General features: G+C 46.1%; 2 protein-coding genes across 3 annotated transcripts in view; one reads left to right on the plus strand and one right to left on the minus strand.

Moving 5' to 3' along the window:
• The window catches only part of SLC31A1 (solute carrier family 31 member 1), a 27,269-nt gene extending 16,762 nt beyond the window's left edge, over positions 1-10,507 (minus strand). Inside the window, exon 1 of one of the 2 annotated variants that reach the window (XM_039719810.1) lies at positions 10,365-10,507. The gene's annotated coding sequence lies outside the window, so the exon portion shown is untranslated. Of the gene's footprint in view, positions 1-3,928; positions 3,956-10,364 lie in introns of those variants that run through there. The other variant, XM_039719811.1, reaches the window with a different exon arrangement.
• FKBP15 (FKBP prolyl isomerase family member 15) overlaps positions 10,153-22,260 on the plus strand; it is a 25,519-nt gene continuing 13,411 nt past the window's right edge. Inside the window, exons 1-15 of the mRNA XM_039720342.1 lie at positions 10,153-10,601; positions 11,497-11,606; positions 11,904-11,979; positions 12,504-12,573; positions 14,005-14,079; positions 15,117-15,215; positions 15,590-15,739; positions 16,440-16,508; positions 17,432-17,575; positions 17,994-18,139; positions 19,163-19,211; positions 19,899-20,018; positions 20,246-20,339; positions 21,047-21,150; positions 21,780-21,873. Of these exons, the coding sequence (XP_039576276.1) occupies positions 10,153-10,601; positions 11,497-11,606; positions 11,904-11,979; positions 12,504-12,573; positions 14,005-14,079; positions 15,117-15,215; positions 15,590-15,739; positions 16,440-16,508; positions 17,432-17,575; positions 17,994-18,139; positions 19,163-19,211; positions 19,899-20,018; positions 20,246-20,339; positions 21,047-21,150; positions 21,780-21,873 (1,849 nt within the window). The remainder of the gene's footprint in view (positions 10,602-11,496; positions 11,607-11,903; positions 11,980-12,503; positions 12,574-14,004; positions 14,080-15,116; positions 15,216-15,589; positions 15,740-16,439; positions 16,509-17,431; positions 17,576-17,993; positions 18,140-19,162; positions 19,212-19,898; positions 20,019-20,245; positions 20,340-21,046; positions 21,151-21,779; positions 21,874-22,260) is intronic.

The raw sequence follows: 22,260 nt of genomic DNA on the forward strand, positions 1-22,260 counted from the left end.
GCATGACACAGGAACACAGCAACACAAATCCAGGTCACAAAGTCCCCAGGATCCAGCAGCCAGGGAGGAGAAATCTGGCAGGAAGGGAGGAAGCTGAGGCAGATATAAGGCAGAATGGCTCAAAGGCCAGGGCAGTAAGAGCTGTGTTGAGTGGAGGAGCAGGAGTGTGGGTGGGGCTCACTCAGGAGTCCCTGGGGACCTCCTGGTAAAAACTCTCAGCACTCACCCCTCAGCTGAGGACAGCCAAGGATCCTGAGCAGGGAGGAGACATGGGACAGCACCAGGAAATGGAGACAGAAAAGCAGGGCCATGTGACCCATATTTTCCAAGATTACATAATTCCTGAATAAATAGATACTCCTTTATCCTCAGTGGTGGTTTTTGCTCAGATGTTACACAACCAAACACAGGCATGGTGACCAGGGAGATGTGATCCATATGGCCAGAGAACAGGAACCATCCTGCTGAGAACAAATGGGACAGCCCTGAGCCTTGTGATACTCTTCAAAAACTTTTTAATATAGAAATATATTAATATTTGGAACTGCATCTTGCAAGACGAGTATTATGTAAGATTTCCTTTTCTTCTAAGGAAGCAGATTTTCTGCTTCCTTAGAAAAAACAGGCCTAGTAGAGAATTTCACTTCCTATTTCATATGCCCTAATCAAGAACAGTTTGTAGCTTGTATTCCTCTACCTGTAACAGGCACTTTTTAAATGAAGGGAGAAAATATATTAATATTTGGAACCCCCTCTTACAAGATGAGTATTCTGTAAGATTAGACAACTTCTGCTTCCTTAGGAAAACCAGGCCTAGTAGAGAAATTCACTTCCTATTTCATATACCCTAATCAAGAACAGTTTCTAGCATGTATTCCTCTACCTGTAACAGGCACTTTTTAAATAAAGGGAGAAGTTTTCTCTCCAAATGAAAAAAAAAAAAAAAAGAACTGCATCTTGCAAGACGAGTATTATGTAAGATTTCCTTTTCTTCTAAGGAAGCAGATTTTCTGCTTCCTTAGAAAAAACAGGCCTAGTAGAGAATTTCACTTCCTATTTCATATGCCCTAATCAAGAACAGTTTGTAGCTTGTATTCCTCTACCTGTAACAGGCACTTTTTAAATGAAGGGAGAAGTTTTCTCTCCAAATGAAAAGAAAAAAAACCAAAAACCAAACCAAACAAAAAAAAATCCACAAAAAAAACCAAAAAAAACCTCACCATTTGCATACAAGCTTCTTTATCATGCCCACTAATCCAACATCCAGATTCCTGCACATTCAACACCTCCTACACCACTTGTACCTATGGAAAGGAGCCTGTTTCCCACAAAAATCTGCCTGTCCACAGAGTAAGGACACAGATTATTGTCTGTGGCTGTTCAGTGGCCATATGCAGAAGCATTCCATCTCTAAGGAATGACAGATATGTCCGGATGCAAGACAGAGAACTACTTGCAAGTTAATCCTGACAAACCATTGCTCCATGCTTGGCTGGAGTGGGAAGGACACACCAGGCTACACAGCATAAACAGCTCTGACCAGGTTGATTTTATGGTGTCTTCGAGCCTTCAACCCTGTAAAACTGTAAAATAATCTCAGGGGACACAAAATGAAATCAGAGTCAAAAAGTGCATTCCCAAGAAAGGAAGTACAAGTTTCCTCAGAGCCAAAAGTAATTCAATGTGTCCTAGAAGTGCATTTGTGTGCCTATAATGCAGGTGAAGGACCACACACAGAAATCACACACAGAATCCCTGGGTTGGAAGAGACCTTCAAGATCATCAAATCCAACCCAGCCCCAACCTCTCAACTCAACCCTGGCACCCAGTGCCACATCCAGGCTTTGTTAAACACACCCAGGGATGGGGACTGCACCACCTCCCCGGGCAGCCATTCCAGAACTTTATCACTCTTTCACTACAAAACTTCTTCCTAATACCAAACCTCAATTTCCCCTGGCCCAGCTTGAGGCTGTGTGCTCTGGTTGTGTCAGTGCTGCCTGCAGACAGAGCCCAGCCCCAGCTGAGCACAGGCACCTTTCAGGAGCTGTGCACAGTGATGAGGGCACCCCTGGGTCTCCTTTTCTCCAGGCTGAGCACCCCCAGCTCCCTCAGTGGCTCCTCTCAGGGTTTGTGTTCCCAGCCCCTCTCCAGCCTCGCTGCCTCCTCTGGATGCTCTCGAGTGTCCCAAGGTCCTTCCCAAACTGAGGGGCCAGAGCTGGGCACAGCACTCCAGGTGTGCCCTCAGCAGTGCCAAGCACAGGGGCAGAGTGACCTCCCTGCTCCTGCTGCCACACCATTCCTGACCCAGGCCTGGAGCCATTGGCCTTCTTGGCCACCAAGGCACACTGCTGGCTCACGTTCAGTCCTTGTTGACCAGTGCCCCCAGGTCAGTTACAGATTACAGATGTTATCTGTTATTACCTCTTTACAGATGTTATCTTACAACAGCATAAATACCTTTGTCCCATGCAGGTAAAACTCAACCTGAGGGTAATAAATGGACGGCACTGGTTTATTAGAGGCCTCATAAAAGGGAGTCCAGCACAGGTGATTCACTGGAGATTCCCAGATCTTACCCTACTTCCCCATTTTCACACAGTTAATTTTCCATCTCTGGCTGCTTTTCAACATTATAATCAGACTTAGCCCAGAAAAGGCAACACTTGTACAAGTTCTGAACTGACTTTCAGATGTTTTGAGAATCTGTATAACAAGAAAACCACACTCCAAAACCCCTGGTTAATTTTTAGGAGGCCATTCCATACATATGGCATGACACATACAGGTTTAAGCAATTCACACATGTTTTTCCATGTCCACTACAGCCACACACACATTACCTTCCACCACATGGGAAAGTGTCCTTACAGAGCAATTCCCTTTCTCTCCTTTCTTTTCATGTCCATGTGCAGATCCAGTGTTTTAAGGTGGCCACTAACCATTCCCCTTCCCTGGAGCTGCCACGTTCCAGCCTGTGTCAAACCTTGCCTCAACAGCCATGTGTTGATGTCAGCTCCTGCTGGGATATCCTGGGATTTCCAGCTCCTGCTCTGGCATGTCAGGGTCACCTCTGAAATGCAGGCTTTGACTAAAGACCTAAGAGCTCACAAGACTGACTTTCAGAAAAATACCTTTTCTTCCAGAGGAAAAATGGATGTGTGTTCATTCCATCTTGCAGCACCATCCATGACTGTCCCCCGACACAAGAACCTGTTCTACCACAGCCAAGAATTAAATTATTTTGTGCCTCCAATAGTTGTTTTGAGAAGCCTCAAGCTGTTCGTGGGCAAAATGCAAGGTAGAACTCAGGTCACAAGCAGCAAAATCCTTTCCAGTGGGTTTTTAATTAAGCCCAGGAAGTCAAGCTCTGTTTTGGCAGATGGTTAAGGCCAAATACCCATCACCAGAGGCACCTTCCTACTCTTGATCCATGATCTTGGCAAACAGCAAGTGGATGGCACAGTGATATATAAACAGCTTCCAGGTAGCAATGCAAATACTTGTAGGGGTTCAGAGAGAAGAATTCATAGCCCCAATCCATGGAACAGAGCATCGTCCCTTTGAAAATGCAACTGAACCAAGGAAGTATTATTGAAATTACTGAGGCACTGAAAATAAAATCTCAGCAAGGTAGATCTCCAGTATCAAGAAGAGGAAAAGAGCAATCAGCTCAATTCTCTGGAAATGAACTTATCTTTGGAAGAGCCTTGGCCTTGTGACACTCTTCTGACAGGAAGAGCCACGACTGTAGGGCATGGAAAGCCAGAACAAAAGCCACCAACAATTCTTCTATGAGTGACAAAATACCACTCTGGGAAAGAGCTTCAAATGCTGGCTTTTTCATCATTTTCAAACTCTTGGACAGCCACAAAGCTGCTAATCCAAAGCAGGAATGATTCAGAGCTAAAAAATGCTGAGTACTTACTCTTCCAGAGACAGGTTTTCCATCTACCAACTCCAGCAGAGCCTTTTTCTCCAGAAAGGCAACAAGTCTGAGACTGATCAAAGTTTCTCAACCCTCACATAATGCTGACAAGCACATCATTATCTCTATCAAAGGCTAATCATTAACTACTGCTCAGATTAGCTCAGGACCAGACCAAGCTCTGGGATGCTCACACAGAGATCCACAGAGCAGCAGAAGCAGCTCCTGAGTCTCCCTCAAAAAATCTTTGCACAAATGCAAAGAGATTTTAGAACTCTCTGATTAAGTGCATTGCAGAGATTACTTTCCAACACATTAACCAAAACACATTTCAAATATTCAAGTCTCTATCACATAAATTAGTGGTTTGCTTGCTTCTAGATATTGCAACGAAGCTTAGTTTATTTTAGTATTTAAGTAATTTAGTATTCAAACTGAGAGAGAGCAGTTTAGACAAGATATTAGGAAGAAATTATTCCCTGGGAGGGTGGCAGGCCCTGGCACAGGGTGCCCAGAGCAGCTGTGGCTGCCCCTGGATCCCTGGAAGTTCCAAGGCCAGGCTGGACAGGGCTTGGAGCAACTTCGGACAGTGGGAGGTGTCCCATGGCAGGGAGTGGAACAAGATGAGCTTTAGGGTCCCTTCCACCCCAAATCACCCTGTGACTCTATTTGCCCATAATGAAAAAATATGATGTTTTCAAAGCTATCAGCCAGTTTTTAGGAGCATTGGGAAGTGAGGGAAAAAAACCAACAAAAAAACCCAAAACAACAACAACAACAACAAAAAAAAAACCCCAAAAACAAAAAAAAGGCAAATAAATCAATTGTGCAGAAATTCTTCAACACTATCTATACAAGACAAACCCTGGCTCTGGGACCCCTCTGCTTGGAAAGCTGGAGCCAACAACTGCTATGGGAAAAAAAGGAAAAGGGACAAAGCAGAAAAAGTGCAAGAACAGCTGTGCTGTGCCCTGCAACACAAGAGGCCTCTTGGTGGGGGCTGTGGTTTCAAGCAAGAATTACACAAAACAGGATCAACTGACAAGCAGTGCACATGATCCTGCTGTTATGATGACCTGGAGGCTTTTACTTGAGGAATTCAGAAAATTAAGAAAAGTCAGGCTGCTGCCAAGAGGTTTTTTAAACTAGAAGCAAAATAATCAGATTCAAGTGTATTAGGCTTTACCACCTATACAGAAGGATATTCCACAGATACTGCTCTGTGCCTTTTATGAAAAGAGCACAAAAATGGCTTTACAAGTATAACCAAGCCTACAACAGGAACACGAGGGCAGCTGTGAAACTCCCAACTAACTTTGTCTGCAGCTGTTCAGGTTTCAGCCTTACAGTATCTACAACGTGCTCCTCCAGCACACTTCAGCCTCACGTGACACCACCTGAAACACTAAAGTTCAGCACATCCTCTTGAGATAATGTCTTATTCCAAGTTAATGAAGGGCACCAAAGCCAGTGGTAACTCGATTTGTATAAAACTCACCTGGCAGTGACCCCAGAAATCATGACTCAGTCTCTTGTCAAATCCATTAGTCCAGGAGCTCAAACAAACAAGGGATCCAAGAAAACCAGACTGAACATTGACTGCATTTCACTTGAGCTGTACCCCGAGGCTGGGTGTGTTCCTCAGGGAGCTTGTGCTCCCACTTCCCTTATCACTTTGATGTACAAGGGTTGATTTACCCACTGGAAATGCCCTCCCATGGAGCCACAGTGATGGCAGCACTGTGGTGACTTCCCAAGGGCTGCAGGAGTGAACTGGGATGGCTCCACTGGGAGCACTGCCTTTGAGTCTGCTCCACGTTTGTGTTTCTTCTTCCCAAGTGAAAGATGCAAGCTTGAAAACGCAGTGCAGCTGTGCCAGTGAGCTGCTTGAGCCTCTTCAGTAGAAGACCTTTTGGAGCAGGGAAGGTTAACAGGGCAGCAAGAGAGTGATGGGATCCCCGGCTCCCAGTCCAGCCTGGGCAGAGCCCAGCCAGGGTGGCACGAGCTGCTGCCATTGTCCCAGCCAGAGGGCAGCCACCACTTAGAGACATCGACCAGGAGCAGGCTGGTCACAGGGATGAGCCTCTCCCCCTTCCCAGGAGCTGCTTTTCCCAGCTCTCTGGAGCAGGCCAGCCAGTCTGCTCACACCATTAGCTCCAGATGAGAACAGCACCTCACAGGTGGCCTCAAAGCACTTCGTAATCCTACAGAGCCAAGCCAAATTATATTCTCTCTAATGTGAAACAAGTCTGAAGGTGCATTTGCCAGGCACTCCTTCCCCCAACAGATGCAGTGCTTAGGCAAAAAAACCAGCCAAGACTGCCAGGGTTCCCCTTATCCTGGTTAGCCAGAAGATCAGGTAAATATATCACAAAGCTCATATTCCAAGCTCCTGCACCTTCAGCAGAGCAAAGAGATCTGAACCTGCGATAACTAATGAGTAAGTGTGGGAAAAGAAGGGTTATGGAAGTGAAGTGGCTCTTCCACAGTCTCAGGAGAGCTCAGGGCACTCACTGTGAGCTCCATGCCAGAGCACCTCCACTCTGCTCCTCGTTTTCTCCCAGCCTCCCAGGATTCAGAACAGGACATGCTCAGCAAGCAGTGAGAACAGAAGAGCCTCAGCCACTTGGAGCATTGGCCTGTGCTCTAGAGCTGCCATGGACTGCTCCAGTCACTTAGATAAAGGGAGAGGATTACATGCTTGTACAACTTTTTTAGCAGATGATAAATGCTATTTACATCTGTGATACAGCAAATATGAGATTTTTCTAAGATTATATCCACAGAGAGGAAGAGAGCAGGAAGCAAAGCCACTGTTCTGGCTGCAGTCACAGTTGCTGAAGTGCCATTGGAAATCAGCTGGAGACCCTTGTAGATATGAACTGATAGCATAGGGAGGAAAAGACAATGGGAAATTACACTAAAAACTGTAGAAATAAAAAAGGAAAACTGAAAAGGAGCCATTTCATCACAACCTCACACGTCTAGATTGGCTTCTAAACCAGGAAAATCTAATTCCAGGACCAACAAATGAAAGGCTTTAGAAAGTACAGCAAAATAGGAGTTTAATTTGTTTACAATAACTAGTGCCATTATTCTCTGCATTAGCAGATTCCAGCTTTCAGATGGAAAAAAGGTTAATGAAAAAACCACAGGCATAGTGTTCTCCAGGACCTGATTGGGAACACTTCCAGAAAATTAGATTGAAGCAAAAGGCAATGGAGTAGATTAACTAAGATTGGATTTCTCAGAGAAAAACAAGATAAACTGGATTGAATCTTTTTCATCCTTCCCTAAGAAAAAATTGCCAAGACTCCCAGTGGTTTCCTGGCAGACTTGTGGAGAAGTTCACGCTGGCAATGTGCTTCAGCTCAACTTCCCAAAATTCTGCTGCAGGCTCCTGGTAACTTTCAGGTGACCTTCAGGCCAGAGCAGGGAAGGAGCTCTGCCATGAGAGCCATGGCAGCTTTCTGTTGGCTAGAGGGGTCTTCACAGCAAATAAACCACAGAGGAAAGGAGAAAACAGTTAATTTGAGTTCACAGAACAAAAAGTTCTGTCTTCTCTTGGACCTAACATCTGACTGGAAAACAAGCCAGCTGAAAGGAAACTCCTCAGGGCCCTGCTCAAAACTCACCCTGTGAACATGGCAGGTTTTGTCATTTACTTGTAATGTAAAACTGGCAAAGATTATTCTCAATGCCCTCCCTTCTCAGGCATTAACCTCTTGTTCAGGAATACAGGGTCTCACAATCCAAATATTGAAGTTACATTGTAAAGGGAAAAGTGAAGTAAAAAATCCCCCCAAACCTCTTTCCAAAACAAAAAAAAAAAAAAAAACACCAAAAAAACCCCACAAACCTTGTCCTTGTACCATTGCGAAAAATCCCCCCAAACCTCTTTCCAAAAAAAAAAAAAAAACCAAAAAACCCCACAAACCTTGTCCTTGTACCATTGCAAGTCAGAGTCAGTGGCAGGGATGATAGCTTTAAAATAAAAAAGCAAACATGCAGAAGTGCTTGGAGAGGTGATTTAATTCCTCCTCTCTAAGGGTAGAAATTATCCTAATTCACAGCTTAGTTAACAACCTGGCCTAGATGAGAAATCTGATATGAAATGAAAAGCAGCCAAATCTCAGTAGGAAGTGGTTATACAAAATTCCTCCATTCTCAATCCAAAGTTGTGTGGGAGCCTGCAACTCCTGCCAGTTCTTATATTTCCAGTACCTTGTTTTGTGGGGGGGAGGAGAACAAAAGAAGCAAAATCCTGCTTATTGCAACCATTTTTGTGTTTGCAGCAAAAAGCATCACTTTAATTTTGTATTGTACAGCAGAGCAGTACAGTTTCACCAACAAATCCTTAGTTAGAAAACCAATCCTCATTAAAACAGCAACATTCACACATTATTCCCAGTGCCCCCTTTTTAATGAAGGATGGGAAAAAAATAATGCAGAGTCCAAAGCCTGATGAAAGCCTCAGGAAACATTACACCATAAATGACAGGATTTGGGATTATTAACTTGAACGCTAACTTACCCTATAAGATCCCATATGGTTACTCATGAACCAGGATTTGGGATTATTAAATTATTTGGGATTATTGAACGCTAACTTACCCTATAAGATCCCATATGGTTACTCATGAAAAATCCTGCAAAAGCTTTACTGACCTCAGGCTCAAGCAGAGGCAAGTTAAGATCAAACAGACTGAAAATCAACTTAATAAACAGTTCTGAGGAGCGTTTCATCCACCTGGGCACAAAAAGCAGGACTAGTAAGCATTCTGGAGCTTGGAGTTCAAGCACAAACAGGAAGGACTGGCCTCTGCCTGGGAACTGCGTGGAACCACAAGCCCACTGCACACTCAAATACAGATGAGGACTATAAACAAAGCTGAGATGAAAAAAGGACAAGTGGCTAAGATGTGATGCTTGCTGAGTGCTGCAGGTTGTGCTGCTACAGCCTCTTCCCCACAATGGCATTAAAACTGGCCAGTGCTGAATCCCAGGGAAAAAAAATAGGAAATATACACAGGTATAAGATTGGGCTAGGAAGACAGTGAAGGGTCTGAAAGGGCCACACAAGGAGCAGCTGAGGGCTCTGGGATTGCTCATCCTGAAGGGGAAACTTAAGTCAGAACTCACCAGGCTTTGCAGCTCCTCCCGAGGGGCAGCTCCAAGCTCTGCTCTGTCCTGAGGGAATTGCCTCAGGGTAACCCAGGGCAGCTCAGGCTGGAGCTCAGGGCAAGGCTCTTCCCCCAGAGGGTGCTGGCACTGCCCAGGCTCCCCAGGGAATGGGCACGGCCCCGAGGCAGCCAGAGCTCCAGGAGCCTTTGGCCAGCGCTGCCAGGGATGCCCAGGGTGGGGTTGCTGGGGGGTCTGGGCAGGGACAGGGGCTGGGCTGGGTGATCCCTGTGGGTCCCTCCCAGCCCAGGATATTCTGTGATATCTGTACCTGTAAAACCTAAACTGAAGTGCCCCACCAGGACTTAGCCACGTGGGTCTTCACCACTTAAAAAACAAAACTTCATTAACAACAAACCAGACAGAAGAAATACAGGAGCCAAAGCAACAAACTCTCTTCATTCAAGGGAGCACATTTCCCATTGGAAGGAAGTTCATGCCTTACCAAGGTCGGAACAATCTCCTCCCATCGAGAATTTACACCAGATTATTATAGTGGGTTTGGTTTTTCTTTTTTTTTTTTTACAGAAATAATATTCTGACCCTTTCCAGGTTTCATTCTAAATTCATCACACATTCTGCAATATAAAAGCTGCTTAACACACCCCTTTATCTTCTCCCTTTAGAAGTGGAACCACTGATATCTCAATTATTGCAATAAACTCCTGAAATACTGCAAACTCAGCTCCACAACAGACCTGGCAGCTTCCTGCTCAGACTCAAACGTCCAGTCAGTACAAACCTCCAACCAGTACCAGCAAATACCCAGAGCCAGGAAATATCAACCCCTATTGCCATTCTGACCTCCTGCACATTGTTCTTCTGCATTTCAACATCATTTGGATCTAAGGTGAAATTAAAGCCAGCCGGTCTCAATAAACACATAGAGATACCAGCTCCCCAAGAGGAGGAAAACACAGGAAAACCACCACACGCTACAAAAACCTCATTAAGCAAACCACCAAAACGGTGTGCTTCTCAAGGCACGAGGGGAACGTGGAACCTGCTTCAGAGGGGCTGCTCACACGCAAGGAACTGTTGGGATGTCAGGAACCCAGCGCACGGCTGGTGCCCTTGGGTATCCCAGCGACAGCCAGCCTGGAGCTCAGCAGCGCCCGGGTGTCCCCGCCGTCCCTCCCGAGCCCCACGGACGCACAGGGCCCGGAGCGGAGCCGTGCGGGCCCCGCGGCTCGGCCCGGAGCCCCGGCGGGCCACGGCTCCCTCACGGCAAGGGCAGCCCGCGGCCGCCTCTCACCTTGGTACCGCAGGGCCGGGCTGGGCGCCTCTCCCGGAGCCCGGGCAGCGCTACCTGCACCCACACCGAGCTGGCCCCGCACCTCCTCCCTCACGTCCCGGGGCTGCCCATCCCCTGGGGCCCGCCTTGGTCCCGGCCTGAGGGCGGGGCTGTGCCCCGCTCCCGTCCCGCTGCGGGAGCGCCGGACGGGCAGCTCGGCAGGGCCCGGCTGCCGGCGGGGCTCGGGGCGGCCCCGGGGTGCCCGGGCAGGGCTCTGGGGCCGAGAGCCCGCTTTGCTCGGGACCCCTCCGCTGCTCGGGGGCGGCCAGGGCGGGGAGCTCGGTGTCCCCACTCGGGTAAGGGGCGGTGGGAGCCCTGAAGGGCAGCCTGGCGCCGTTCCCCCGCGCTGCCTCCTCCCGGGATCCCCGGGCTGCCCCTCCAGGGTTTGTATCCTGACGTGTTGCCGCTCCCCTTCCCGCCCCCTTCCAGGAGCTTCTCTTACAAACTAATCCTCTCTCTCTACAGAAAATTTAGTTGTTTTTTAAAGGAGGTTCACTAGCAGTGGTGTCATCCTTTGTGTGAATTAGTCCCTTGCCCCCTGATATCAGGTACAGGCTGAGCGGAACTGGCCTTGAAGCAGTGAAATTGCAAACAATGTATCCTGATGGAATAACCTCCAGCTTTAAACCCTCTGCCCTGAGCTGGGAGAGCTTCTGCCGTTTTAAAACTTAATAGGAGACTGTTTTTCATGGGCATTTAAAGACAAAATGCTCCAGGAGCTGAATGGTGGTTTCTCTGTCCCATATTATTTTGGGTATTGTAAGAATCAGCTATTTTATGTCAAGCTAGTTCTAGTCATTGCTTCAAAGTAACTTCTTTTTTTTTTTTTTGTGTAGTTTCAGTGCTTACACCTTCAGTTGATTTTTGAGGAAATGAAACACGATTGTATCACTTTCCCAACCTCTTCATCTACAAGTTCTGCCTATTCAAAATTAAATGGTTAATTAGCATAAAGCAACTTAACCTGCAGCCCTTTGTTTACTTCCAAACTGATGGTGAACACTTTGTATTTCATAGAACTTCTAGTTAAGGGTGTTTGTTATGTATAATGCCCATGTTAAATAAGGTTAAATGGTTTTATTTCCCTTTCTAGAGCCAGATTAGCCTCACTCTTTGGCCTGGATCAAACAGTCTCAAGCCAGGGAAATGAGTTCTTCCAGTTCACTGCACCAAAGCAGCCCAAGAAGGGTCAGACAGCAGCTGGTGAGTAACTGGCCTTGAGCATGGGGAGTACACTCAGCAGCACGTGTGTGTGGGGAGAACAAGGGCCCGTGTGAAGAGCAGCAGAGCCAAGAATTCCCTGAGCTTTCCTCAGGGCTGTTTCCCTCCAGTGCCCTCCTGCACCTGGATTTTCAGCTGGCCTTGGGTGACTGTGGAACTCTTTGTTTCTCTGCGATTTCCCACTGGAGTTATTTCTCCTTGTGGGAAGGAGCGTGTTGTGGCGGTGCCCCCAGCCAGCCCTGTGCCTCTGAGAGCTGTCCCTGGTCTCTGTCCCCACAGGGCAGCCCCAGAAGGCCCCGGTGGCCTCAGGAGCCCCCTCGGTGCTGGTGGCCACGGCCGTGCTCGCCTATCGATAGTAAGTGACTGCAGCCTGTGTCCCCAGCCCAGAGGGGAGGTGTTCCTGGTGAATGGGAAGAGACACTCATCCTCAGACATGTCTGCATGGGGGGATGTGCAGGGCAGTGGAAGTTCTGCTCAAGAACAGTTGGAGTTGCTGTTCTGCAGCTCTGGGTGAGGCAGCTGTGAGGTGAAGAGCAGCTGTGGCTGGGAGCTGTGTCCTGCCTGCTGGGCTGAGGTGTGCACTGCTTCAGAGGCTCTCTCAGATGCTTGTGGTTCATGCACTTGAGAACTGAGACATGAGCAGAGTGACAGCACTAAAAGTGTTTGATGCTCCCATCATGGAGGAACGTTTCTGCCCTGGATCTGTGAGAGCAGTTTTCAACTCACTCCACAATGTGTGCTCTTGCCTGGGGGCAAGCAGGAATGTCTCTAAGCTAAGCAAGGCTGCTTGACATTTTACACCTGGGAAAAGGGATCTGAACTCTAAAGCATTCTGAGTTAGGGATAGTTGTGCAGCTGAATGTCTCCCTTATCTTCCAGTACAAATGGGCAGTACTTGAAGCAAGGCAAGTATGGAGCAGCTGTAGTGGGGAACCACGCCACCAAAGAGGTGAGAGACACTTCCTTCCCTAGCTCTGCCATGCTGAGGGCTCACTGCTAGGAGATGGTGTTTTTGTGAGCTCCCAAGGTGTTTTGCTTTTGATGTTGGTCTCCAGCTACCTTTGTTTCTGCCTCCTGGGTTTTCCTGGGGCTCAGCCATCCACCTTGGTGACATCTTTCTCTCCTGCAGTCTGTGAGTTTGTAAGAGCTCTTACAACTTGTGCCTGAAATAGTTTGCAGTGTTTCTGGAAGTCATTTTGGTATTTATTCAAAATGTCTTTGACCACTGGATCACATATTTTTGCAGATGGAAATGGATATAAAGGAAAATTCTGTCCAGCAGTACAGAGATGCTTTGCTTAAGTTTTGTTCTTTTGGTATCACAAACATCTTTCCTTCCCAAGTGTTCCTTGAAGAGCACAGAACTGAGGTGCCCAGTAAATTGGTGTGTTTGAAAGCTACTTTGGAAACTCTCACCCCTCCCTGGTGTTGTATTTGTGATGTTTCACATCCCCCAAGTCCTCATTCATGTCTCACTAAGTTGCTTCTGCTTTGGCAAGAACAAAATAAATCTTAGTTTGGTAACTAAATTCCTGAGTCAGTGATCTGGGAGGTGTTGAGCTGTGTTGCTCTGGGGGAGCTGGGGAGGACAGGCAGTGCAGGAGGGAGCTGAACCAGCTTTCCTCAGGCTGCCTGTGTGATAGCACATCCACTGGGTCACTCCCCGTTCACCACTGAGCTGTGTCCACTGCAGGTGCACAAAGCAAAACACATCTCCATAACAGGTTATGTTTAGTAGAGCCAAATATGTCAATAAATCTCATATCTGTGTTGTTCAGTACTTGGAAAACTCCCTCCAACTCAGTGTGTTGTGTGAATAGGTTGATGCAAAGATTTCACAACAAACCTCTTCAGGGAAAATGTCTTTCCCAAAAGGGTGAGCAGGGCCTGGCACAGCTGCCCAGGGCAGTGGGGGAGTCCCCATCCCTGGAGAGGTTTAAAAGCCATGTGGATGTGGCACTTGGGGACATGGATCAGTGGTGGCCTTGGCAGTGCTGGGGAGTGATCTTGGATCATTCAGTCTCTGCCAGCCTAAATGACTCTGATGGTTTGATGCCATGTGTGCTGAATTCTGTCTCTGGAAGGGTTAGTGCACCATCTTTTTCCACTGTAACCATGAAAAATGTGGAATTAGTTAAAGCATCTTGTTTATTATAAAACAATGAGTTTCACTTGCTTAGTTGCTGCAGCTAAATAAAAGCCTTGAGCAAAAAACAGTTTTAATAAGTGTCACAAAACTGTTAAGTATTTTTGCTGTGATATATTTGACAAATAAGTACTGAACCTTAGGCTCTGTGTGTGACAAAGCACCTTAGAATTGAAGACATTTTGAGTTCCTGTTTTTGTTCTTTTTCCTTGTCTAATTCCTTGTGGAATCCAGTACAGGATCCTCCTTTACATCAGCCAGCAGCAACAGATCACCTCTGCAAGGATCCACCCAGGCTTTGTGCTCACGGTGAGACTTGCCTTGGAAAAGCCTTTTTTGATCACAAAACCCAGAAAGTTGGCTGTAAAATTCTTCCTTAAGCCTTGGTTTATAACCTTTGAGATCAAATATCTGAGTGGCAGAGCAGGAGGTGTCCCAGTGTGACTGTCCTCCTCATGTGTTGCACAAGAGGCTGTGGCAGCTCCCTTTGGCTGAGCACCTCCTCAGGAGGTTTCCAAACCAAGGCTCCTGTAGGAGGTAAATTATTACCTGTGCTCACAGAGGTGTTTGGGGTTTGCAGCCCTGTAGTGGATAAAAGTAGCAAAATTCCTTTTGCTGAGAATTTCTAGTTAAGTGTCTGAGAGAATACAACTGAGTAAGCAGAAGGAAATGATAGCAAGGAAATGTTTTCTCTCAGAAAATTTACACTCAGCATTTTCCTGCTGTTGAGAACAATCTGGAGCATTGTGAGCTCTAAAATGGAATCTCTCAGGAAGTTGATTTCTGCCAGTTTTACAGAAAATTGATGTGTTGGTTTACTGTTCTTAGCTTGTCATCAGATGGCATCAAATTTCTTTCTAGGAGAGAGAAATTTCACTCCAAAATAATGAAATTTCTGTCCCAGCTTAGACCTTGCTCTCTAGTTTTTTATAAGCACATTCTTGAAAAATTAATGGGTTTTATAGTCACTTCTGATGACATGGGTTTAGAAGTGAGGAAGAAGTGATTTCTCCAACTGATTCTGGAAGCCTAAATACAATAAACTGTGAAATGTAAATTACTTTCACTTAAAAATTCTCAGAATATGTTAAAGAAGGAAGTTTCTGAAAGGTTTCACCTTCCTGTTTGAAGTGCAGCGTGTAGGAAGAACTTAATATTTGCTCACATATTCCAATTATAATAATTCTTCCATGATAATGAGCATGTAAATAAAGGCTAATTTTGAACTTGGGCAGCAGAACAGGGTTCTTTCTGCTTAATCTCAGTAGCTCTTATTTTAAGCTTCTTTTGGATGTGGGTTTTTAGTTCACTTAATGTTTAAGATTGAAATGATTTCCTCTCCACAGGTTCAGCCCAACAATTACAGCACGTTCTACGATGATCAGAGGCAGAACTGGTCCATCATGTTTGAGTCAGAAAAGGCAGCAGTGGATTTCAGTAAGCAGGTAACTGCTCCCCTCTGGGCCAGGCTGTTCTGGTGGCTGGTTTACAGCAGGGGCAAATCAAGTTTTGTTTTCACTGGAGTTCAGCTTTGAGTGTGTGCATAACTGTGATGGAGACAGGTCTGAGAGGAGCCTGCCCTGAGTTTTGTTCATTAAAACAAATCTCTCTGAGGCAGGGAGCCTGTTGCTTCTCAAGATTCCCAAGTGCTGCAAATCAGTGGTTCTGTAGAGCAGAGGGTGTTTAATCAGCAGCAGTGGAATGCCCTGGGAGTACATTTCTAGTGTGGGCTTGATGAGAACAGCAAGGAATGCATCAGATTCATGGGTGGAACTTGTCCATTGAAGGCCAGAGACACTGCCAGGCTTTTCCTCTGCAGGTGTGCATTGCCAAATGCAACAGCTCTCCAGCACTGGACTCAGTCCTCTGCCAGGATCTCCTCGTGGGAGAAGGGCAGGGGGTGGAAGGAGGAGACTCCCTGGAGGTTGCCTACACAGGATGGCTGTTCCAGAACAACGGGCTTGGACAGGTAAAGACACCTCTGCCACCTCCTGATGCTGAGTGGGACAGACCCTGGGAGGAGCCTGCTCATCCAGCATAGTACTGGTGTTGGTGTTCAAGTGTGCTCTGGGCATTTGTGGCACTGTAAGTGGGGTCATCTGTATTGCCTATAGAATATCAAGGGGTTCTGGCATATTACAAAAAATCCTCACTGAAAGGGTTGTTGAGCATTGGCACAGGCTGCCTGGGGCAGCAGTGGAGTCACATCCCTGGAAGTGTTCAAAAACCATCTGGATGTGGTGCTTGAGACATGGTTTGTGGTGAACAGGGCAGTGGTGGGGAATGGTTGGACTTGGTAATCTGAGGGCTCCTCCAACCTTAATGTTTGTGTTATTCTGATACTGTCCAGAGGGAGGTGATTGAAATGCTTTTAAACTCCTGTGGGCTCTCTCACACATTAAATATTCATGTTGTATTTTGCTTGACCCAGTCCTGTCCTAAAGCAGGTCTGAAGTCTGAGTCTCCAGTTATCCTTCACTTTATGAAATTGTACTTCAGGAAATGGACTAAAGCTCTGTCTTACAGCTGAGAATTAATTCTGGTAGTAGTGAGATGGGAACTAGCATTTAACCAGAGGTTTTAAGAGTTTATGGAATGTGTAAAGCAGCATTCAGAATCTTGAAACAGTGGGAAATCCATGCATATTGTGTTCTTGTTCAACTCTCCAGGTGTTTGACTCTAATGTTAACAAAGACAAGCTGCTGCGGCTGAAGCTGGGGTCTGGAAAGGTCATCAAGGTACAACTTCTGGCACTTTCATTACAATAATTGAAGTCTCAGAGCTTTGAATTACTGCACATCTTGTTCAGGATTCATACTTGCTATTTCTGTGTCATTTATTAGCAAACACTCTGTGACAGTGACTCACTCAAGCTTTGCACAATAGAGCCCAGTCTCCTTTTCAACATCAATGTTAGACAGGAGTTGTCCTCTTTGGTTAAAAAAAAAGAAACTTCCTGTTTTCAGGAGCTGGGGTTTTATTGTCTTTGTTTTTCTGGAAGTCACTCCATCCATTCCCTTGTTCTTGGGGAGCCCTATTTTTAAAGGAAACTATTTTTCATCCAGTAGCTGTTACTTCCTTATGTTATCCCATAAAATCAGGGTTTGCTCAGTCAGATGATTTTGTTCAGGTCATTTCCATGTCCTGAGTAATTTGTGTATAACCTGTATAATTCAAATATGACCTATTACAAATTGTCTTTTATTGAAGATGTGCTATTTGTCTACTTTGTTTTATTCTGTATCTTACTAATTTTGCCTGGCTGTTAGAGCCATCTTGTTCAGTGCTGGCATCCCTTGGCCAGCTTGCATTGCTCTGACTTCATGTCCCTCATTACAACTATATTCTTTGGTTGCTTTGTAAATCTAACCAGAGCAATTCAGATATCTTTGGAGTCCAGTTCTCCCCCAGAATGCTGAGTGAGTTTGCCACTGTGGGGTGGAGCTCCATCTTTATTCTTAAGTTAACACTGGGACTTAAAACTGGCTGTCAAGATTTGTGGCAAGACAAAGATTTAGTGCTGCACATTGAAAATAGAGAGGATTTTGCAAGAATCTCTGTATATGTGTTTTGGAACCTTTGCCTGACGTTGTCTTAATTGGGGTAAATAATGTCACTGATCCAGTGTTGCTTTCCCTTCTGCTGCCTGTGCACACCAAAGGGCTGGGAGGAAGGAATGCTGGGCATGAAGAAAGGAGGGAGAAGGTTCCTCATCATCCCTCCAGCCTGGGCCTACGGGGCCCAGGGCGTGGCTGCTCGTGTCCCTCCAGACTCCACTCTGGTGTTTGAGGTGGAGGTCAGGCGGGTGAGTGTCTCCTGCCAAATGTTTGGTTCCATCTGCTTTGTGACTGCAAGGGGGGAACCTGCTGTTAGTGTGAGAACTGCAGCTCAGAAACTGTTAGAGACCTCAGCAAGATGTGTATCTTTAATTCAAACAAACAAACCCAAAACAGAGCCCTAAACCCAGAAAATCCCTCAAGGCTTTTGTCTGTTGTAACTGTCTTGGGATCTTTTAGCTGTCTTATTTGTGAGTCACTTGGGAAAACAAAATACTGTGGGAGGAACGAGAGGATGTAAAGACTCAGCTTCTCCAGCTCTGAATCAATTGGCTGCTTTTCCTTGAAGTGCAGGAGCTCCACAGGCAGTGACATCACAAATAAATTGATGACAATTTTTGCAGGAACTCAGAAAAACATCTCTTTTTTTGCTTAATGCTTTTTAAGGTGAAACTGGCAAAGGAGTGCTCTGGTTCAGATGGGCTGAGTGTCAGTTCAAGGGACTCTCCTGCACCTTCTCCAGTTCCCAGCTCAGATGGCTTCTCCTCAGACTCGGGTTTGGTGCCTCCCTCCACCATCCCTCCAAAGCCTGGGTAAGGGGCAGCATGGCCTGAGCAGATTTCTGTGTGCTGCACTAACACCTCACTTGGCAAATGTGGGGCCTCTGTGCCAGCTCAGTGCCCTCCATGTGGCAGAGCAGGGCTTGCTAACAGGACTTGCTGGAATTTTCTGCTTGAGTGCTGACTTCCAGACTAAAGCAGTTGGAATGGGCTCCAGTGAAGGAAGTAATCCCAGCATTCCTGAGATCCAGGTGATCCAGGGGTTGAGCTGTGTGGGTGCTGCTCTAACAGCTGTCTCATCTCACATTCCAGCATTCCTGAGATCCAGTGGGGTTGAGCTGTGTGGGTGCTGCTCTAACAGCTGTCTCATCTCAGCTGGCATCATTGGCATCAGTGTGGACCTTCTCAGTCTCCACAACTCCCTGAAGAGGGTGTAGCCAGGTGGGGTTGGGTTCTTTTCCCAGGTAATAAGTGGCTGGGGAGAGGAAATCACCTCTTAAGTTACTCCAGAGAGGTTTATGCTGGATGTTAGGAAAACCTCCACTGCTAGAATGGTCAGGCATTGGCACAGGCTGCTGAGGGTGGAGTTACCATCCCTGGGGGTGTTCAAAGATTGCAAATGTGGCACTTGGGGATGGGGTTTAGTGCTGAACATGCTGGGGCTGCGTTAGTGGTTGGTAACTCAACCTTAGATGTATTTTCTAACATTAACAATTCTATGTTCTCTTCCTTAAATTAAATGGGTCACCCTTTTTAGGGAGTCCATGTAAGTGCTGCTCTTGTTGCCATAAGTAGTTTAATCAGCTTGGTTAAAATTATTTATACCAGAACTTGGTTATTAAAGCAAACAAAATTATCTTTCTATAATCAATGGGCCACAGTGGTGTCCTGAGCATATCTACAGCTAAATGTTCCAAAAGTGTAGGCTAAAATAAATGCTCATGAAATGTGAAAACAGCTTTCCTAGGGAGAGGTGTATTTAACAGTATTTATAAATCCAGAATGTTGGCTCCTGAGCTGCTCCTGGCTGATCTCCTCTCCTGTCTGGCTTTGCAGGGAGCCAGCTGTCCGGGCCAAGTCCAGCTCCATCAGTGAGCAGCTTGCAGTAAGTGCTGCCTTTTCCTAACTTGAAGCCTGAGTAGAGAAGTTTATTTGCACTTTAAGCATTGGGTACTGCTGAAGATAAAGTGAGCATCATGCAAGACACTGGAATGTTCACCTTACAGCAGCTTAGGGCCTTGTCTGTGTAGGAATGAATGGTTGGACTTGATTAATGGTTGGACTCCATGACCTTAAAGGTCTTTTCCAGCCTTAATGATTCTGTGATTACCAGGACCTGAGGAACCCCAGCCCCAGTCCCTACTCTTAACAGCAAAGTGACTTTGGTCATGAGGATGTTTACAAGGCTGGTTGTCTTTTGAGATAAATGGACAAATTTAAAATAGGTAACAAATGAATTGGGACATTCAGGATAAGTTTATAGAGCTGCATAAGAAGACTTTGTGCCTCCAGACAGAAAAATCTGCTAAGCAGCCTCTTGAACTCGCACATTTTCTTGTTGTTTTGTGCAGGGATAGATTTTCCTCTGTAGTGACAGCACTGTCATCCCAGAAAGAGGATATAGAAACAAGCCAGATGAACAGTCCTGGTGCTACCTTGTGTGCTTGAAGAGTAGATTCTCACACTGTCATTGAAAAATTTTGTCAAAATTCAGTCAGAGGTTTAGAAGTGTTTGTAATACCCCAAAAGCCTGGGCTGAGACAAAGGGAGAGTAACTAAATGTTTCTTTTAGAACCCAGATGTAGCAAAGGCAAAGCTGATTTCTCGGATGGCCAAAATGGGACAGCCCATGCTGCCTTTCCTTGCTGGGACAGCAGGGAGCCAGCTGGACTCCAGTGACTCGGAAATAGAGGTACCAGTCACAGCAGGGTGACTCTTTCACTGCTTTTCCTACACTGGGGGTTGCTTAAAGTGGGATCTGTAGCAGTGGCTCTGCCCTTGTCCAGGAAATCTGCTCTGGTTCTGTGACAGAAAGGTTCCACTTGGGTTCCTGGGGGAACACCTGCTCTCAAGTGACCTTGGGCTCAGGCTGTTGCCTTGTTCTTTGGTGTTTCTTGTAACATGCAGAAATGTTTTTAGGATCCCAATACTCTGAGAGGGACAACCCAGCCAGTGGCTTCAAGCAGACCCTCCCAGCCAGCTCAGGCAGTGCTGCCCACAGTGTCCACACAAGGTAACGTGCTGGGGAGCTGCTGTGCTCCCTTTCCACTCCAGGAGGGCTGGGGGAACAGAGGATTCCTTCCAGGAGCTGAAATATGAGCTGAAAGCTTCTGATAAGGCTTGCTGATCCACGAGACACTTAATCCATGGAGAACAAGACAATCCTTGGAGTGTTTCTTCATTGTGGTCTTGTGTTTGAGGGAGAGCAGCCACCATGCCTGAGCTGTCCTGTCACTGGGCACTGAGATTTGCAGGCCATGGGATGGGTAAATGAATGTTACAAGTCCTTTGCCAGTGAACAGTACTTTTAGGAATGATGGAAATCCAAGTGAGGGGCAGCCTGGGCTGGCAGCTCTGCAGGGCTGGATGTGCCTTCCCATGATGGAATGGTCACATCAGCTGCTGCTCAGCTGAGAGCCTTCAGAGGCAGTCTGAGTCACACTTTGTGTCAGGGAACTTCAGAGCTAACTCTGAATGAAAAGAGGTTGTTTAAGTGGAGCTGGAAGTGGGATTTCCTTGAAAAAGTTACTCTTTTCTTGACCTATTATCGCTTGCTTGACTGGATTTAATTTTCACAAGGTTGCATACAGGCTTTTGTTAACTTTTGTCTATTTAGTGGTTTGGTTGTTGATGGGGTTTTTTTTTTGCCATTTCACACTAGGTGAATTAAATTCTTTTGAGCTGCTTCATAGCATGCTGACTTTATTTCTTCCTTTTCAGTACCTCAAGCATCTGGTGCTGCACCTTCAGTATCTTCTGCTGCTTTAATTCCTGCAACGATCCAGCCCCATTCAGCTCTGCCTGGAGGAGCACAGGGTTTTCAGGTACCAAAATGAAATCAAGGAGAATATTGGCACTTCTGTCCTTTCTCCTGAGTCTTCTCCATTGCTGGGAGCAAGGACTTTAAAATAAGGGTGAGAATTCCAGTCTGTTTCCTGTGACTCTTTGACATTCTCAGGTTTTCATCACATGCCTCTTAAAATTTATTCAAAAAGGGGTAATTTTCTGTTTATGATGGGCTCTCAAACTGAGCATGAACCAGGCTTTAATATCTGGTTTTGTAGTAGATATAACAAAAACTTCCAAGTTCCTCAGCAATGAGCAGTAAAGTTGCAATCAAGTTGTGTTGTGCTTTTTGAGCCCTTTTTAGGAAATAACCTTGTGTTCAAATTAACATCAGAGGGAGCTGTTCACATGCTGATCTGACTCTCACAAATGTAGGATGACACAGTTTTGCTGAAATTTGAGTGAAGGTGGGAACTAACTAATCCTCAAAAGAAGATTATTATTTTCCTTTCACAATGACTGTTGTGTATTTTGACTTTCCAACTCCTTAATTCTTGGCTTTTCTTTCCAAACATCATCCTTGCTCTTGGGCTTCAAAAAATATGAAACTGTGAGGACGTGGGGAAACAGCAAAACACATTCTAACCTATTGAACTTGTCCTGCAAGGCATATCCAGGAGTGGCATTTGCTTACCCCCAGACTGCTGCATCTGCCTCTCAGCTCCAGCCTGTGGGGCAGATGTATCCTGCTCCTTACCAAGGTATGTTTTTAAAGGTACCTGCTTCTGAGGGCTGCAACACCTGCAGTAACAGTTGGGGATGATGATTTAGGGCTGTGGTACCACTGTGCTGTTTCACAAATGCTTATTTTTCAATAGCAAATAGGGGCAAACACTTCCCAAGAAATACCCATCTCTTACCTTAAAGAGCTTTGTGCAGTGTGAAAGGGGCTGGAATTTCTGTGTCTTCCTAAGACTGGGTATTACTAAAGGAATCTGGTAGCTGGTGCTTCCAATTGTAATTAAAACTACCAGCCAGGGAAAGAATTGAACTGTAGAAGGCAAAACCCAGGAAGGACCAAAGGCATTCAAAGAACCATTAAGGCATCCCAGTTGGTGAAGTCTTGAGTGTAGCTGAGCCTTTCTTGG

Source organism: Passer montanus, unplaced genomic scaffold (genome assembly GCF_014805655.1).
Source record: "Passer montanus isolate IOZ18808 unplaced genomic scaffold, ASM1480565v1 scaffold43, whole genome shotgun sequence".
Taxonomy (NCBI): Eukaryota; Metazoa; Chordata; class Aves; order Passeriformes; family Passeridae; genus Passer; species Passer montanus.